This window comes from Osmerus eperlanus, chromosome 7, assembly GCF_963692335.1.
Source record: "Osmerus eperlanus chromosome 7, fOsmEpe2.1, whole genome shotgun sequence".
NCBI lineage: Eukaryota > Metazoa > Chordata > Actinopteri > Osmeriformes > Osmeridae > Osmerus > Osmerus eperlanus.
In genome coordinates, this window is record NC_085024.1 from 7,584,024 (window position 1) to 7,604,379 (window position 20,356).

At 41.4% G+C, this 20,356-nt stretch overlaps 1 protein-coding gene across 2 annotated transcripts; it reads right to left on the bottom strand.

Annotated features, from left to right (window-relative positions):
- Nucleotides 1-7,272: 7,272 nt before the first annotated feature.
- cmc1 (C-x(9)-C motif containing 1) lies at nt 7,273-19,157 on the bottom strand. Of its 2 annotated transcripts, none has more exons than XM_062464731.1 (4): nt 18,998-19,157; nt 17,558-17,650; nt 9,256-9,346; nt 7,273-9,078 (listed from the first exon to the last, which is right to left on the bottom strand). In XM_062464731.1, the coding sequence occupies exons 1-4, from the start codon at nt 19,014-19,016 to the stop codon at nt 8,958-8,960; spliced, it is 324 nt and encodes a 107-aa protein (XP_062320715.1). In that variant the 5' UTR covers nt 19,017-19,157; the 3' UTR covers nt 7,273-8,957. The 2 variants fall into 2 exon arrangements, with proteins under 2 accessions (XP_062320715.1, XP_062320716.1); XM_062464732.1 differs by having other exon boundaries at nt 17,558-17,647; nt 18,998-19,137.
- Between the last annotated feature and the right edge of the window lie 1,199 nt (nt 19,158-20,356).

Genomic DNA, 20,356 nt, shown 5'->3' on the forward strand with positions numbered 1-20,356 from the left:
GCAGTCTTTGGTCGGGCAGATGGGGCGAGAGGCATCTGGTAATAGCCAGAGCGAAGGTCCAGCGAGGAAAACCAGGCAGAGCCTGAGACTAAGTCCAGAGACTCATCCACCCGGGGTAGTGGATATGAGTCTTTCCTAGTTACCCCATTCAGTGGCCTGTAGTCAGAGCAGAGGCGCCACTCACCATTCTTTTTGGGGACCATGACCACTGCAGCTGCCCAGGGGCTATCTGATGGCTCGATGATGCCTGCCTGTAGCATGTTCCCGACAGCTTTGTCACACGCCTCTTGCCGTGCCAGTGGAAGCCGGCGGGGACGGCACTTTATCGGGCGGGCGTCCGGTGTCAATCTCATGCTCCACCAGCTGTGTCCGCCCAACGTCATCCTCCCTCAGTGCAAAGCTGTCTTTGAACTCCACTAACAGCCGCCACAACAGCTCCTGCTGTTGTGAGTCCAGGTCACCACAGTTCTCCATCCAGATTTTCGTGATGGCAGAACGCGCTGTCTCCTCCTCCGTCTGGGGCAGCAGGGCCGGAGACGAGCAGCCCATGCTGTTGGGGGCTGGCACTGCCAGCAGGGATGGAGGGGAGTTGGTTGCTGTCACCTCTGTCTCCAGCTGAGAGGGAGGTAACTGAACAGCAATGCTGTGGGCGTGGAGGGGTGGCCTGTTAGGGGAACACGCACTCTGATGTCGTGAGGGGTTTTGGGGAAAAGTGGGTGTGGCCTGCGGCTCTGCCGTACCAACTTCTCGTGCCGGCAAAGTAATGGGTGCAGCAACTGGTGGTGTCACGGCCGACAACGCGATGACAGGCCAGTCCTGAAACCTCAGCGTGCCTCTGCCCAGGTCCAGCTGACAGCCCGTGGCCTTCAAGAAATCCAGTCCTAGTATGCACGGGTCCTGCACGCTTGCCACCCACACTGGGTGGCGGACAGCTTTTCCCCCCACAGTCAGTGTCATTTCTCCCCTGCCTTTCATGGGTGCCAGCCCGCCCGTGACTGTGCACAGCTGCACAGTGGTGGGCTCTAACTGAGTCCAGCCTGGCACCACATCAGGTCTTACCAGCGTCACTGTGGACCCCGCGTCCACCAGAGCAGAGCAGGGAACCCCCTCTACGGTCACTGGGACGTGACAAAAGTCCCCAACACAAGTCCGCCTCACCACTACCACAGGCTCCGTGGGGATGTTGTCGTCTGCTTCTGGGGGAAGTGGGCCCTGACTTCCCCGTCCGTGCTGTCGGGCCCTTCCTGCAGACGACGAAGAGGATGGGGCTGGGGTTCGCACAGCCTCCCCTATGCGGACCCCGCGTCGTTTCCCGGACCCTTGGGTGCTTTTGGGCACTGCCTGAGGAGATGACCAGGCTGGCCACACCCCCAACACACCCTGGGTGATGTGTGCGGGGTACGGGTTGACTGGATAGACATAGCCCGTATTAGTTCCGTCAGCTCAGATGCCCATGCTGGCTTTTCCAGGCCAGCGTTGGTGCCCACTGCCACTCTTGTTAAGGGCATGCTCTCACTGTGGCTACCTCCAGCTGGCGCACCCCACACAAACTCCCTCTCCACTGCCAACTCCAATGCAGCCTGCAGAGATCGAGGGTGCTCCAGCTGCACGTGCACACGCAGCTCAGTGGGGGACAGAGCTCTGACGAACTGGTCTCTTGCAACTCGCTCTGCACATCAGGTGGCATGTGTGCGTATGCCCGCCGAGTGAGGCTCTCAATGTCATTTGCTAATGCCCGCAGGGGCTCCCCTGGGAGTCTGTACCTGTTGCTGAGTTCATTTTTCAGCAGGCCAGGCTGCACACATTGTCCAAAGTGCCTCTTTAATGCAGCCACCAAAGCCCCATAATCATGCCTGTCCTCTGGGCTAACCAACAAAAGGCATTTTAATGCATCGTCTGTGAGGCACATTGCAAGCTGCAGGGCTTTCTCTCTTTCTGTCCCTTCCCCCGCGTGAGCCAGCAACTCAAACTGTGCATGGAAGGCCTCCCAATCTGACTTACCCCCGTACTTGGGTGTTTTCACTGAGGACCATGTACTACGGGCGCCGCCATGATTTACGTTGTTACAGTCACAGTCCGCCCCTCCCCCTCTCTGCGGATGCTCTGCGCGGGACCTTGCACCTGCAGCCATGCCAGCCTCTGGACCACTGTCTCCCTCCTCCTTAACTTTCACGCCAGAAAAGTCCTCCTTACGCAAAACAATGTCCCCCACAATAAACGTAGCCGCTAGCTAAACTGATAATTAACTACCAAAAAAAAAAACGATAATGAACTTGTCTCCCGACCTGTCTGTCACTTTAGTTAAAGTTTACTTCTGACACCAATTGTAGCAATCTCAGTCACTACGCAGAGAGGTTTTCTGGAATGATCGTTTTATTACTTCACATCAATGCACTGCTACTAAACCGTGAGCACGAAGAGGCTCATCAACCAGAAACACATCAACTTATTCAGGTGTCCCCGCCCCCGTAGTGCATAGCAACCCCCACATGAGCTTCCGCTGCTGCCAGAGCAAGGACACCAGCACACAGGCACACATACATCACAATGAACATGAACTTGAACAAATCAACACATACAAGACACTACAATACTGTAAATTAGTCAAACAATCCTGTATAAATCAATATTGAATTTAAATCTAAATTTATCGTCTTACAGTGCGTGTCCACTGCAGCGACGCGAATCGCTTGCCATCGCTCGCCTTCCCACAGTTCACCACGCTCGGGGGCGTTTCAAACAGATTAATGTAAAATGTAGTTCTCTAAAGTCACTGTTGTAGTTGTCATGGCCAAGTGTGCAGACTTGGGTTTACGTACTTGCAACATCGATCAAAATACAACTTGTATACAAAATACAAAACTGTTTAACCCTTGTGTTATCTTCGGGTCATTCTGACCCATCAGTCATTGTGACCCACCGTCGTATTGCGACAGATTTACCGCATACAAAGACAAAGTGAAGCATTTTCTTTTAACCGTTGGGCTGTCTCAGACCCCCCACATTGCAAAGGTTAAAAGAAAATTATTTTAATTTGTTTTTGTATTGGGTAAAATTGGGTAAACACAACGATGGTTCGTTATGAACCTTTGGGTCATGTGACCCGAAGGCAGCACGAGGGTTAATAGACATAAACGTTGAAGTGTAAAAAACGTTTTATTATATTACTTAAAGTCTGCTAATCTGTCGATACAATAGGGAGTTCCAGCCGGGCTAGCTAGCTAGCGTTTTTACCACAGAACGAAGTTACGTAATGTGACTAGACTGAATTTGAAAGTACAAGCACCAACAACTTCAGCAACCTTGCGCCATGCATTGTTTTTTATTAACATCTCTGTACGAATACAGCTATGTATCGTACAGGACTGGGTAAGCAGCCACACAAACGATTAGTTTCTCCTCCACCTTGAAACCTAGAAATGTTCACCATGGTTGCTACGTTACGAGAAACAAGAAAACACTCCGATTGGCCATCGCTAGCGAAAATCGCTCCTCATTTGCATAAAGTTGAGAAAATCTCAACTCGGTCGCGTCGCTACCCACAATGCACCACGCAAGCGATTCGCCTGGCTCCATTGAAAATGAATGGAAAACATGTTGTCGCTCGCATCGCGTCGCTGCAGTGGACACGCACTGTTAAAAATTGAATGCTTCCTCTTTGAAATCGTTAGCTGTAGTTGCACGTGAGATGTGAGTTTGCTGCATAAGCGCGGGCTCTATCGGTTTGAAGATGTCGGACTCGGCCGAAGCGAGTATCCCTAGCTGTTTTAGCAAATGGAAATATTCCAAGTACTTCACTTTTTTGGCACAGGTTGACAAGAACATTAATGTAAAGTGCAATCTTTGTCCTGGGAAGAAAAAACGATCTGCGGCTGCGGCTAGCACAAGTAACCTACTGAAGCACCTCACAAAGCAGCATCGACGAACACTTGAGTGATCCATGTTCATCAACAGATAAGACCTCAGCAACACCTGTTAAGCAGGCAAAACTTGATTTTACATCGCCAGTGCAGAAAGTGTCTGAAGGTGAGCTTAAAAAAATGATTGCAGGCTACATAGTGGAAGAGATGCTACCACTGCATACTGTAGAATCTCCATCTTTTAGGGGCATATTAGACAAAGTACCTGTGTGTAGCAAAAAAGCAGCCCTACCTGATCGAAAAACGTTTTCCTCGTATCTAGATAAGTGTTACACCGACATGGAAACGGAGCTTAAAATGACATTTGAGAGTTTGGAATATATTTCCACAACTGCCGACATTTGGACGAGCCATAACAAAAGTTTTCTCGGAATGACGGCACATTGGATTGATCCAATTTCTTTTGTACGTGGACATGCATTTTACATTAGCTTGTAAAAGAGTTAATTGGGAGACACACGTATGATGTCATCGCCAATGAAATCGAGAAAGTCCATTCAGTTTATGGACTTAACTCTAAAGTGACAGCAACTGTGACAGATAACGGGTCCAATTTTGTCAAAGCTTTTAGAATGTTCAAACAATCAGATTCTGATGAGGAGTCTCTCCCTCCTCACTTACGGTGTGCATCACACACACTAAACTTAGTTTGTCATGATGTTGAGAAATGGCTAAAAGCAAACGAGTCCAAAGTCATCTACAAAAATGCAATTTCAAAGTGTTCTGCACTGTGGACAAAAGCAAACCGTTCTTCTGTGGCTTCAGAGTTAGTAGAGAACTTTTTCAAGAAAAAACTCATAGTGCCAACTTCAACACGATGGAATTAATTTCACGACGCCCTGTCCAGAATCACTGACATTCCAGTTGCTGAGTTAAATACTGTTTGCACTCAGTTTGGAATAAAATGCTTCTCTGATAGGGAGTATCTGTTCCTAAAGGAATATTGTATTGTGTTGAAGCCACTCACTGTAGCCCTAGACATACTGCAAGGAGAAGATAACTGCTATTTTGGAACCCTCCTTCCAACTCTGGAGATTCTAATGTCCAGGACGCTGGCACTGCGGGACGAGCTTAGGATGACAGCATCTCTCCCTGATGTCATTGCTCAGGTAATCTGAGATTTATATAGATTGCTAAATTCTTGGTTTACCCATGTCTTAAATATATTCCTATATTATCTTTCATACTCCTGTATAATGTGAAATGTCTGATGTATTTTTTCCCCCCTCATAGGCAATCAAGGTACGCCTTTCCTTGCAGTCACTTTACCCAAATTTAAGTTATGCTGGATCATAGAAGAAGAGAAAAAAGACACTGTTAGGGCAAGGCTTACAACAGAGTGCCGTGGATTGCCCCTTGAAGACCAACAGCATAATGCTCAACATGACAACAAGCCTGCTGACTCCACTGATGACTTTTTTTTCATTTGAGGAGGAGGATTGTGCCTACTCTGCTGAAACAGAGGTCATGGAATATTTGAAATCTGCAGGGTCTGAGCTGGGTGTTCTTAGACAGTTTCCCAGGATTAAGGTCATTTCACTGAGGTACAACACAGCCACACCATCAAGCGCACCAGTGGAAAGGCTTTTCAGTCTGGGCAATCTTGTGCTCACCCCCAGAAGGAACAGACTGTCAAGCAAACGTTTTGAGAGTCTTACATTAATGAGATACAACCACTTTTTAAAAAATGAGGCAGGGCAGTCAGCTGAGCAGTAGAAATGCATTTAGTAGAAATAGTTTATTTGGCTGAAAAACATATGTTATCATACAGTATGTATGATAGCAAAAAAAAGTCTAAAATGACTACAGTATGATGTATCAAAAAACTAAATGTAAATGTATAAAATATGGTGCTCATTGCTTTGAAAAATGTAAAATTTACAGCTTGATATTTTACAGAGTAATTATATTTTTTGTTATTCGTATATTTTGCAGAGTACTTACATTTATTTTATTCATGAATTTTGCAGTAATTTTTTTGTTATTCAGATATTTTTCAGAGGAATTCTGTTCATTAACTAAAGGTTACAGTGAATTAGAAACATCTACATAATGTATGATATATGGTACTCATTGCTTTGAAAGTAAGTTCCATGTTTACAGCTTGATGTCATGTTTAACTTAAAGTTAAGCTTTTGTGTTAAAAACATATTGTTTGGTAACTAAAGAGTAAAGAAGGTTACATTTGTTACTAAAATGTTAAGTATTAGTATGCTTTAAAAAGCTAAGATGTTTTAAAAAGCTAAAAGGCTAAACTATTCCAAGTTTGACTTGTATTTAATTATTTCCTTTCTGTTGCCGGGAGTACAGCGGTACTTAGGAACTAACATCGGGTCAAGCGAACATCGGGTTCGCTTGACCCGATGTTAGTTTCCTCAAGGATCACAATGACTTTTGCTTAGAGACTTGTTGCTCTTGTGGTTAGTGGTAACTGATTTAAATTTTTGTACTCACTGTGATATATTGTTTTATTATTGTTGCTTGTTTTTTCTACAGGTACACTTGCACTTATAGCGGTTCATGTTGTTTAATTGTAACTTGTTTAACTACATGCTCTTATGGTTCTTCCCTTTGGCACTTACTTTGGTTGTTCACAATGTGTGCTTCATGTTTTGGCTGCTCGCAATGTTTTTGTGGCTATCTTGTTATTATCAGTGACCTATGCACTTTGTAAAGCTCTCTCTTGGAAGTCGCTATAAAAGCGTCTGCTAAATGAATACATTTTGTATCACAACATTTTAATGTGTGAACACTAATATCAGATCAAAATGAACACATGTAGCCTTAATTTAAATATTAAATAACGTAGGGTAGGCTACCGTTGGAGACAACCACTACGCCTCATTCAGCCAGTTTAAACGTCTGCTAGATGATGACACTGTTCATTTTCAATGTGTCGATAGTTCGGCTCTTTGGGCTGGCACAATCCGAAAGAATCAATTTGATCGACTAAGGTATATGTACCAGTACAGCCCAAGGGGAAAGCAGAGTGATGAGATAACAAGTACATGTCAATGACATACTGTATATATTTTAAAATAAATTACACCAGCTCTTTTTGTTGCCAACAAATATGCAAACATGACACTTGCAGTATCCTGCACATCTCATATTTGACAATTGATTATTGCATTACTTTTCAGTTAGCTGCAGTTTGACCAGACAGATATCTCTTGGTCCCACAATTCCAGACTTTGGTTTATTTAAGCTTATTGGTAGATATGGTTCTACAACATCTCAGATGCAACAGATGTGCAACTTGTACACTGTACAACAACAGAGAACACCTTAGTCAAAGTTTACTATCTATTTAGAAAGATTATAAGATATATAAAAATTAAAACAGACAACACAACATTTATTGGTTTATTGTATTGTTTTATATTCATATTCACATACAGAAATATGTCATGGCCATCAATGGTTTCAGATAAATAGCCTACTTGCAGTGCATGGTCTAATCTAGGTTATCAAAAAACAATATATTTAATAAAAAATATGTTATTTGGGATCATTTAACTCAAGTTCAACCTTGCCTTTAGTAAATTACCTTAAGGCTTAAGCCCTGTGTACTATGCACTGGTTCTGTATACAAGTGCAACACAGCAGTAGTATTTGCAGGTTACGCATTCAGAATTACATGTACAGGACTAAGTTATTCCATTGTTTGTGGAAATAATCAGATCTGTACACATTACTCCTGCATCTGAATTTATGCCTCAAATCAGGAGTGTCAGCACAATATACTATGACTCAGTTTCCCTCAACGTTTCTTTATGTTGTCTGAAGCTTTCAAATCTTTAATTTACCATATTAACACACTACAAAGCACAAACCCAAGAGAGGGGAGTCAGGATTCTATGCTTGTGACCATAGTAATGGCCTGGATCCTAACACTAAGACAATCTATAACATGGGTCCCCAAACTACAGTCCGCGGGCCGAATACAGCCCCCCCACGCATTTGGACCGGCCCTCTGAACAATGCCAGATACTTTTTTATAAAAAAAATAAAAACGTTTAACACTGACTAATATGCATTAGTAAGTAAATGTTTTGATTTCAATAGCAATGAATATTAAAAAAGGTAATTACGATAGTAATAATGCTCTTTTAATAGGCTATATATCTCTTGATATGTACGGATGTACGGTGCATAACAAAATAATTAACTAATCTAGCATAATGAATACATTTAAAATCATAATAAAATCTCCACAATAATACTCGTAGTCACTCCGGCCCATGTAATTTTCTGTTACAGACCGACCCAGCCCCACATTAAAAAAAGGAAAAATGATCTGGCTCTCGCAGAAATTTTTTTGGGGACCCCTGATCTATAGTTATTATCCTGGAAAATTTAAACCAGATCTCAAAGTATTATTACCTTGTTTTCTGACCAACTAGACTGGCCCCTTCACATACAGTACTTCTTTCGCATCCTGCTTGTGAAATTGTGCATTTTGTTTGAAGGGGTATTTGTAACAAAATAAAATCCTTTTGAAACCATTCATTACACTTTATTGTGAGTGTAAGTGTAATTGATATATTCCCCTTCTATATTCATGACACATTCACAGGTAGTTTTCAAAATATGATCAAATTGGTTTATAGTGAAAATCTGAAATGCTCTGTACATTTTCTCTATTAGGGTACTCCAAACAAACACACATACAATCATGAACACACACATACAAACCTGGTGTGGCAGGGTATCAGACAAATTACATAGATACATCCCCTTTAGAGGTGAGGTACAATGCTAAGATGTGGAAGCAAATTTCTGTTTTTAAATTTCTCATTCTTAACAATGTTGACGCATGTGTGTACATATAACGTTTTTTTACCAGTACTTATTTAAATACTGAAAATATAATTGAAATTACACTGGAATAATGTGTTGAGAAGGTTGTATAAAATTTGTCATAAATGCTTTTAAAGACCCTCTTCAAATAAATTGTTACAAATAGTTTCAGATACATCTGACTTCAATTAGAGGTGCTATTAGCCTATCAAGCGCGCCTATCCAACAGTTTGTTTACATGCTAGCTGGGAGCTTCTGTTTCCTGTTTTTGGCTGGAATGCCAGTCCTCTCGTACTCCAACTTGTCACGAATATACTCCTTCTTGCACTCCTCAAAAAATGCTGGGTCTTTGTAGCTGTGGGCAAGTGATGTTTGGTAACTTTTATTACACAAATGTTGACTTTGTGAGATGTTTGTGAGGAGACCATGCTGTTGGTCTATTCTACACAAACTAATAATTGTCTATTGTGCCCAAACTATGATCACCTATAATCAGGGGATTAAGATGGACCAGTAAATGTCTCATACTCACTAAACAGTCAGGCACTCTTTCAAGGAGGTATTCTCATTCCGACACTTGAACGCCATAAGAAAGCCAGTTTGCTTACAGCAGTGGTTAAAGGCTGAAATAAAATGAGAAGTAGTAGATTAACAGTGGAAAAGGACAGAAGCCAACATTTACCTCCAATCTACTGGATAATGTCTAGTAATAATGCCTAATGTCCTACATAGGGTGCAGCTGTACAGAGCCCCTGAAGGGACCTGTGAAAAAATAAATAAAATAAGACACTTTCTCGTCCGGACGTGAAACTATAGATTTTCACAGGTCCCTTCAAGGGCTCTCTACAGCTGAAATATATTTGGACCATCCTGACAAAAGGGAATAAAATCTTTTGTAAATTAGAAATAAGTTTTTTCAATTTGTCATCCTGGTCTTTATATATATATATTCGTTTGAAATTAAAACTTTAACACAACAAACGTGGAAAAGTAGAAGGTTATGAATACTTTCCAACACTGAACACACACTGTCTTGATATTTATTTGCAACAGTATTGATACAAACAGTGCCGTCTTCGCCTTCTCCAGTTGTAACACAACTGCACACACAGCACCGCTGGAGAGAGGCAGGCACAGCCCCTCCTATGACGTCAGATTTATGTAAAAAGTCGCAAGCACATAGATTTTTTTCACATGCGCAATATATATATATATATATATATATGCCTCTAATTTATCGGGTATCGGTATTGAGTTTGAAAATCGTGACAACCCTAATAGGGAGTCAGTGGTTGGTTTGGTAACCCTCATTGCGGTAGTCTTTTGATTGTACAATTGATTATAGTGATCTAGGACTGGTACTATAGTCAGTATTGAGAATTCCAGTCTTGACTCCATCTCTGGCACACATGCACAGTGCATATTTTTCAAAAAAGTGCTTCCTTTCCCATTTTGAATTGACAGTGTCTGACTCAATGGTGGTCCTTTCTGTGGTCTCAATGTACTGTAACTGGCTACCATAGATCTATTTTCTCCCTTATAGGTAAACACACAAGAGAAACAAGTATCTAAATATGGCGCTGGTAGGACCAGTTTGCAGATGTATACATAGTAAATAGTTATTACTCTGTCCAGAGCCAAGTCTATAAAGATTTATTTATTTTTGCCTCCCTGTCCTGCATTCTAGATACAGATGGTAGGTTGCTGGTGTTAAAGAGGTGTTGAATGGCCAAGATCTTCACCCTGTTAGCAAGGTCTTCATACTTAGCTTTCTCCCTTTCTTCCTGTACCTCCAAGGCTACTAAATAACTAAATAATGAATAATTACTTTACATCTGGGCAATGATCACTACTAGTTTAATATAAATGCAGATCAAAACAATCAAGAGAGGCAGAGTACTGAAACTAATCCAATCAACAAAGGCCTGTCCACATCAGTAATCATTCGATGCACATCAGTAGTCACTCGATGCACAATTTGATCAAATCCATTATTAACAGTGATCTTGGCTATCCCACTATGCATGGACTTCTTGTGATTATTTGTGTCCTACAATGCTGTAAGGGATTGTGTACATATGACATAAACAATAAATCAGGTCAAGATGCAGACATACAGACAAAATGTAGGGCTTGAAATTGCCATCATTTTGGTCGCATATGCTCCCCAAGTTGTATCTGTGCAACCAAAAAATATATTTGGAAGCATTTGTGCGAGTGCGAATAATTGTTATGATGCGACCTGTTAAAATGTCTTTACAAAACGCTTGCTAATTAACTGCACAGTATGTGCCTGCTTTGAGCTGATACAGTGACCAGTGTACCGTTCTATCCAACGTTACATAATCAAGTAAACGTAATCTTTATGTTCTTCCCTGTAATGCCGATTTTAAAATTAACCGTCAATAACTTGTCACGTGACAGGGAGCTCACTCGCGCTAATTTGAAGAACTGAAAAGACAATACGAACATTTTCAGTGGGTGCTCATAAATATTTGCTGGTGCTAGTTGGGAGCACCAGTACTACAAAGTAAAAAAAACCTGTAATGACCATGCCAAAGAAAACAACAACCCTCAAAGTTGGACATATGCACACATATACTTAAGGTGAAAACAGTCTGTCTAAAACAGTCTATCAGGGCACTACACTGCGACCGAAATGGTCGCATTTGCGACCTTTTGAAATGCCATTGCGACCGTAATTTTTAATGGGTCGCAAATGTATCACTGATTGTTTTTGTGCTTACCTCAGGTTTTAGGCAATATGCTATGATTTGTTATGAGCATTTATTAAAGGCGTCATTGATTGCAGAACCGAATTTACCTCGTCACAGTTGAATAACGACAGTTCAGTGGGTAAATGGACATACCGTGAACCCCAAAGTCCATTGACACCTCTTTCCTATGCACATCTCACAATAAAAAAAAATGTAGCTGTAAAACGGTTGGTTTTGAAATAGCCTGTCAGGCCAAAAACTGTCCTAGTGACAAAAACTGTCCTATCTGACGTCACAATGCCCTTCCGATGCAAGGAGGCGTCCATCGCTATGCCAACCTTAAATTACTGAGATGTGGGAAACTGTCCTGGTTGCTAGGTAGGCGCAGAGCTATAGAAAAAGAGAGTTGCGACACTTCCATAGACTCCCATTGTTATCGAGGAATGCGGAAGTAAAGCGTGTCTCACGCGACCTATAGTTCCAAACATTGTATTTTCCACCGTTGAATCCCATTCATTTTCAGTGTCTCCGAAGCAAATTAGCTGGTAAATTGGTGAAAATCCGGCATTATTTCTACCACCACATATCAATTGTTATTAGTAGTATTTCATATAGCCAGCTTTAGATAAAATGTATCGTAAGAGTATAGCTTGTTAGATTCTAAATGCAGTTAGAGCTAGACTGTAGGCCTAGTATCTAACATAAGCAACACGGTTACTGTAGCTAGCTAGAGAGCACGTGTATCCTAACCAGAAATCCGTTGGTTTATAGTCTGTCAAATTAGTTATTGGTGTTCGTTGGCATACAAAGTTAGTCTTCTCTTATTAGCCTATAGTACATCTGATTAGAGCTAGCAACAATGAATTGCAGATTAAGGGGTCCCCTATCGTCCAGCTAGCTTTCAACGCTCGGCAGGAATTTCAGGTCCACTCACTAGCTAGCTCAACTAGATAACATGGCTAGTTTGCATCACTGGATAACTACAAACAAAAGGAGTGGAAGAACACTGGACATATTGTACAATAAAATGTTTTATTGAATGCAGTTGGTTGCCTTGTATATTCTGTTATTTTTTACCAAACTCCTTTCTTGTCTTAAATTGAGCAGTTGCTGGTGATAATGGTTAGATTCACCTTGCATCAAGTACTACAAATATAAGTGTTGTTAATGTGGTAAATTGTAAGTGGGCTGATGAATAAAAAAACGTTTAACAAGTCCCATTTACTTCAACAGTCGAAGGTTAAACGTTAAGTGGAACAATATAGTCCTCATTAGGCTACTGTTTGGTATGTACAGTATGGTACAGTATCGGTAGCTAGCATAGCCATTTCTAGCTCTGCTTCACAATATTGCGTTATGTAAGATGTTAAGTTAATGTAATACATAAATGGTAATAAATCAGACATACATGATACAACACACCAGTAACCAATTGACATTATGCGTTAATAACCCGAAAATGTCCGTGAATCGAGATGGTGCTGCTGTCTGTCCCGTCGAAAACCATTCAAACAGGTTGACAGCAGTAGTTTTTTTTTTTTTTTTTTTTTTACTACAGCGAGTGACGTACTCGTCAGCGAGTAACCATGTGACGAAAAAGCTCTAGCTTTTTTCCTGTGTTTCACTGGCAGTGAGTGTTCACAATGTTGTATTTCACTCCATTCTACACCAAAAACGTCAGGGAGGACTGCGTTTTGTAGATACGAGTCTGCTGAAAATAGCCTGAATATCGGATTTCTTTAACCAAGCCTGTTTCAATCGCTATTTGCCTGAGAAAGCGATTTCCGTTGGCCAGCTTCATTGGAAACCATTCAAACAGGTTGACAGCAGTGGGATTTTTGGAACTACAGCGAGCTACTTGAACCACGTGATCACGTGTCGGCGAGATCAAAGTGTGTCGCAACTCTCTTTTTCTATGGCTCTGGGTAGGCGCTTCAAAATTGCAATTTACCTCAGGCTCGCTCTCACAGTTTTGGACTGTCATCGGCTCGAGTTGTCATTTATCTCATGACTTATTTCTAACATGCATCACTCTCAACAAAACCCTAGCCATCCCAGGTATTTATATGTTCTAATATAACTAATGAAGCCCTTGGGGCTTGTCATGAAGGGGTTGAATAATTTTGAGACTGCAGTAGTGATTAAAAGTAGCATTCCGTGTTGAATTTGGATGAAAACCATGGTAATATGAGTTTTATTGAACTATTTCAACTGTTCTTGTCTACTTTGTTTATTGCAAACATCAGAAAAATTGTACAATTTCCCAATAAGCCTAATACGCAATGGGGGTTGAATAATTTTGATTGAAACTGTATATTATAGCTCCATGTATTTTCTTGTGTTCTATGTACTGCTAGGACAGCCTTGGCAACATCCCAGGCCCTGATGGGCATCTTCCACACCCATGGCGCACAAGAGGTCATACTGACGGACCAAGGCAGAGAGTTCTGGAACAAGGTCAAGTAGATGCTAAATAAAACATTAGATTTCTTAAGTGTTGTGGACATACTACACACACAAACTAAACTAATGATTACATTTGTACGTAATTAGGTTATTTAGGTTGCCCCCCACTTCTCTTGTTCGAGAAGTGGGGACAAGAGAAGTATCGGATCACGTCCGCCTACCATCCCCAGACCAACGGACTGGATGAGAGGACCAACCAGACACTGAAGAGGGCCATCGGGAAGACTCTGGATGGGCATCAAGAACGGTGGGAGGATAACATGAAGGTAATCTTGTTTGCACATAACACCAGTATTCAGGCTTCCACCAGGTATTCACCCTACCGACTGATGTATTGTCGGGAGCCACGGCTGTCAACCGAGGTATGTAAACTTTTGATATTTTATTCTTAAATATTGCTATATTTGCAATAGAATAAAAAAACACTAACTTCATGCAACTATCTGCTGCATGATCTGTATTATCATGTAATTTCAGATCACAGACGTCCTTCCTCATGAGGTTGAGGTTGATGGGCCTGGTGAGGGTGCCTCCGAAGACTACCTCCAGACCAGGGCCAACAATGATGAGGTTTTCAACAAGGTGAGAGAAATGACCTAACTTGCATCACATATTACACAACTGTGCACTGTAGCTTTCACCACAAGGTGCACTCAGTTTCTGTAACACCAATGTGTATCACCCATCTGAGTGATGCTAAGTAATTGTTAACGTAATAACAATGCATCACAGACACAAAGTTATAAAACCCTAGAGAATATAAAGCTTAGCTGCTTTCCTTTCTCTTGAACGGTCAAGGTGCGACTCAACGTGGAGAAGGCCCAGAAGAAACAGCAGGAGGCCTACCGGAGGAGGACCAAGAAGGGGACCAGGCACTTCAAAGTCCTCCCAGGCATGGAGGTCTTGAAGGACGAGAGGAAGCGTGGGAGACCAGGGGCCTGTACTACGAATCAAGATTTGGCGTTAGCGAGGTAACTTCAGGTTCAACCCAGGGTTTTCTGTACTACGACGGAGTTACCGGGGTAGATCGCCATGGTAACACATGCTGAACGCCTAACCTGGTCGGGAGCAGGTTACGTTGGAGATCAGAGATCAACCGGTATAAAAGCTCCGCCCACTAACTCATTCTTGAGGATAATGCCGTCACCATTCATAGAAGATCCTGTGGAGCTTGGTGCGCGGATAGTGACAGGTGCGCTCAGAAGAGCCAGAACATTTAGAGACCGACAAAACCCTTTCGCATTCCCTCATGAGTATCTTTATGAAAGATATAGATTCTCAGCAGAGGGAATTACTTATCTTTGCCAGCTTCTTGAGCCGTATGTTGCCAATGCGACACATCAAAGCCGTGTGCTCACAGTCCCACAGACTATATATACCGTTTCGTTATTTCGCTACCTACTTTTATAGTGTGGGTGATGCGGAGAACCTGAGCAAGAACACGGTCTGCCGCGCAATTTGCAAATGATTTTCTTCAATGGCTGTTGCCACCATATTCTGATTAATGGAGTGATGAAAACGAGATATCCAAAGTGCCCTTTGTAAAAACTTTGGACTCTAATATGTTGACAAAATGAAACAAGGATTTTGGATTCTGTCTTCATGCAATGTTCTGATTTCCGTTCTGGAAATGTATGCACATTATATGATATTTTACATCATTTGCTCATTTAAACATACATTTACAGGAAACTAGTAATGAAAACAATATTTGACCTAATATTAGCAGGGCTCAACATTAACATTTTTTGTTAACCCACTAGGCCCCGATGGGGCCAGTGGGTTTGAAACTTACTGGCCCCAAGACAGTTTTTACTGGCCCCCCCTACAAAAGTTGTAATTTATCATTGTTACAACAAAACCAAAGACTTATAAGTTGTGTTATTCTGTTAACATGTTTAACCATTTATTAAACACATCCTGGATATAAAAAGAACAAAAAAGAAATCACATTTCTAGTGATAAAAAATTAAAAGGTAATGGTCAGCAAAACAATTGACTTTTAACCTCAAACATAACGTGCTCTCTTCCCTGCTGACAGCCATCTCTGCACAACTCTGTCTGGCTGAAACTGAAACCTCTGGTCCCTCAATGCTAATATATAAAAGCTTCCATAGCATTTCATCAGTTTGATACTAAGTACCCAAGTCGACACCATTCTTCTGCTGCAGTTCAATAGCCTGGGGGAACGAGACGAACGGCTGGCCCGTCTTAATTACGTGATATGCCGTTGTTATAAGTCGTGCAATAACACGATGGGCATCTACATTTAAATTCCTGACCAGCATGGTCAACGGCCTCGAAGATGGATTGTCAACCATCCGCTTAGCTGTCACGCAAACCATGTGCTGCCTGCTAGCATGGCTGGTCAGGTATTGTTTTTCGAAAATTGTCGGTGCCTCTGTAAAAATATCCACTTTTGTCTGCTTAAGACGGAAACATACGACAGACGACACAGTGCATCTTCGTTCCATAAAAAAAGTTGCTTCCGTTTGAGCTCGTAGCTCTACTTTGCTGCCATCTTCACTTTGTGTCTCGCCAGTCTCGCCTGTATAGAATTGTCTTTGTGTTATTGTCTTATGTTTGTGTGTCGATGATGTTATGTTGATAACGTTATTATGTTCAAATCTACGTCAAATAAACATTAACTCTGTACTTCACCCGACTTCAGCTTAAACGATTGATTCTCTCAAAAAACTTCCACGACAGTTTTGGAGGGGGCATCCGGATGTTCATTGAGATCCGACCTGGACTCGTGAGTGGCAAGAACGGGATTCTTCCTCAGGGTCAGGTGATTCGATGCAGCATTTTGAACAGGGGAAAGTGGTGAGTTACTGAGATCGATTACTTTGAGCGAAGTTATGGTGAGGTTAAAGTTATTGTTGAATTTGATGGGGTTTTGTTTGAATGGTACAATTTTAGTCCGATAAATAGATTTGCAATTCTATCTGTGATATTGTTACATTCCTACTGTAAATCCTCTGTGTTTAGTCTTTGTGTAGTTCAAAGATGCAGATGGCCAGTTTATTTCTTGCTGCGCCTGTTGTCATATGCATAGTGCATATGGTTGTCCATCCATGGGTGTGTGGATGAGTGTATGGGTAATGTGGAATGTTCTCGAAACTCACAGTGGATCCTGATCTGTAAATGGATTGGTTGAAATTGTCATATCTAGTTACCAAATTTTTTTCTTTCTCACAAACACATGTTATTGCGATATTTTGGAATTGTATGAGCTATCTATTGAAGTCATGTAATTACTAAGTATACTAATACATGTTAAAGGGTTCGAGGCCCGTTACGTTAGAGTCGTACAAATTGGGGGAACGTTGGAACGTTGGTCCCGTTACGTTAGAGTCGTACAAAAAAAGCATGCAGGAAATGTGCTGACGAGCGCATAAAGGGTAATAATTCTAAAAATAATATATTCAATAGGCTACATATTGAATTGGCAACAAAGTATGACAATAATATTTGATCAGGAAGTCCCTAGGAAACTTCTAACCAGAAAATTAGAGGGCAAGTGATGCTTCACTACTGCCACTTAACTTAAACCTGTCAAATCCTTACCTCTAAAAGATGTTGAGTAACGAGAGCATAAGGCACCCTCAGATCTCTGTGCAACTAGCTAGCTGGTTAGCCATCACTCACCATCAACTTTCTCAGCACAGCGCTCCTTAGCTTTTTCCCTCATAATCTTCGGAATTAGCACGTCTGTCTCCACATGCCTGAGGAAGGGCTCTTCTGAAAATGACCACACACACACTTTATGAATAAGTATGTGAACTAGGTTTGCCACCTTAGATAAAGCGAAAAACCGGGACACTTGGACAGTGACTGGGGAGTTTGTGTGTGAGTGGGGGGGAGGGGTTACCAATCAAATAAAAGTAAACACATGGCCAATCTTTGCTGTGTTTTAGGCTAATAGTTTACTGAGACAAAATTGGATGTATGAACATAAGCAGGAAAATAGAATAGCAGTAGAAGGACATTCCAAATGAGGTTTCATTTGAAAATACATTTTCACAAAAAAACGGGACAATTTGTGTCACAGGAAAAAAAATATTAATCTTTTTGAGTCAGTCAAAAAAGACAACAATCCCGGTAAAACCAGGACGGCTGGCAACCCTAATGTGAAGACCACTCAGTGTACCTTTCATTCCAAAATCATGAGTATTAATATGGAGTTGGTTCCCACCTTATTGGTATAACTGCCTTCACTTTTCTGGGAAGGCTGTCCATATCAGTGTTGGAACACATGGAAATTGCTTCCATTCAGCAAAAAGAGCAGGTTGGGCAATGATGTTGATAAGACTTGGCTTGGAGATGGCATTATAATTTAATACCAAATGTGTTGGTGTTTAGGTCTGTACAGGTCAGGCACATTCTTCCAAACTTGCATTTCTGTAAAGGACCTCACTTTGTGCATGGGGGTATTCTCAAAAATAAACAAGAAAGCCACAGAATTGTCTAGACATATGATATTTCATGCTTTAGCACCAATATTTCCAAATGTAAAATAAAGGGCTTTCGCCCACAATCATGAAAAACAGCACACATTGGTGACAGTTTTTGGCATGACAGCACCAATGAGCTTGCTCATGCCCCAATGCACAAAGTGATGTTTATTCAAAAATGTGTCGAATTTGGTGTAGAAATAATTTACTGGCCATATGCATGTGATGGTCAGGTGTCAACATACTTTTCACTATAAAGTGTAGGCCTACATTAGACTTTACTAGCCACAGCTCTCTGACTAACTAGCCTAGCGGATATGGCAAACTAACAACATGATCACTAGCTGCAGATTGCGAATTTATCGATGAGCTACCATAAAAATGAAATTCCGCTCTAAAAGCCAAATACAACTGAATTAGCTAGCTATCAACCGATGACAAGGATGACTGACTGTAGTAATGTGTAAGAGCATGCAACAACGTCCCAGTAGCTAGGCTAGCTGGCTAGCTTTGCTGGTTAGTTAGCCGATCAGTACAAGACTAGCATTATAACAATAACAGCAGAACAAACGGGTAAATATGAGTTTTAAACTGTGGTTGCTCAAATTTTAGTGTTCTATTTTATAATACCTACCTGATTTAGTAGTCTCCATTTTGTAGTAGTCCAGCAGTATTACTCAAACATTACAAAACGTGTGCAATGTGACCTCAGTTTGTACACGTTAGTTATGGGTCGTTCGAACGCCGATTGGGTCATATATACTATGGAAGGCCTAGTGGTAGGGTGGACTACGGTGGCCCTGAAGTGCAAATCACACCCACTAACATGAGTGCATCCCTCAAATGAAAACACTCCCCCCAAATACGAGTCAACTCCCCCAAATGGGAAACAACATTACATTAGGTGCGTTCGACTTCATGCCTTCAGGACATCTGGGCACTTGAGCCACTCTCCCTGGTATTATTAGAAAACACAACACAACTATTACTGTAAGACTAAATATTTAGGATTTATAGATGAATTTAACACAATCAATTATCTTTGATAGAACGTGCCTGTTCTTATCCACTTCTTCGTTGTGTTTCCTCACCCCAATCCAGTGACCTTCGTCCAGTTGCATAACGATATTGTCTCTGCCTGGCATGGCTAGCTTGATTGTATTCTCCATGTGTGCCTTTGTGCACTTGTTTTGTTTTCTCAGATAAATGTTTAATGTCCTTAACTCCTGTAACAGTCCATGCTGTATCTGTTCCGAATGTTATGAAAAGCAAGCACGGGAAGCAAAATAAGGCATTGACATGAATGCATCCAGCTAGCCAGGCCTTTCTGTTGTAGCTTACCAATCGTTGGAGAAACCTCTCGTGTATGCTGTACCCTTTTCGCTCGCATGTTGTGTAATTTTGGTCAGGTTGATCTGGGCCAAACTCTTTTATTTTTATTTTCTCCACTAAAGTTCTCCTCTCAAAAGTATTTTGGAGAGGATATCTGACAGAATTTGAGAATGGCTCAAGTCCGGTCCGGAGTCATTCATTTTCAATAACGTAAAGTAGGCCCTACAGTTGCAAAATCACTTCTATACTCTTAACTCTTTGCTTGGGGAGATTATTTCAGCACCCTTTAGGAATAATTTTTGAGGACGCTGATTGGCTAAATATGTGTTTCTTGTTAGCAACGGTCACCAATTCACCTATTGCCAGCAGGTTGGTAGGTATGGAAGAAAATCATTACCAAAATTCAAATGCATTTCCAGAAAATGCATTTGCATTTTAAGAATGTAGCTGCATTATTTGACTCATAAATGAAATTAGTAATCAATCATCCTATTTGCATTTTAATTTTCTTCTTCAAGAGTGCTCAATCTTTCACTTTCTTCAAAAAGAAATAGACATTTGAGATTTAATTTTCAAAACATGCCCAAGCAAATAGATACCAAAATTCAATTTGAAATGTAAAATTTGAAAATTTCCAGAAATGCATTTTAATTTTAAGAAC

Excerpts from the sequence above, each read along its gene's own strand:
- cmc1 (XM_062464731.1), bottom strand. Across the intron at positions 9,347-17,557 it reads CTGTGCTGAGAAAGTTGATG|CCTTTAACCACTGCTGTAAG; the intron begins GTGAGTGATGGC and ends ATTTTATTTCAG. Across the intron at positions 9,079-9,255 it reads AAAGAGTGCCTGACTGTTTA|CTACAAAGACCCAGCATTTT; the intron begins GTGAGTATGAGA and ends ACTTGCCCACAG.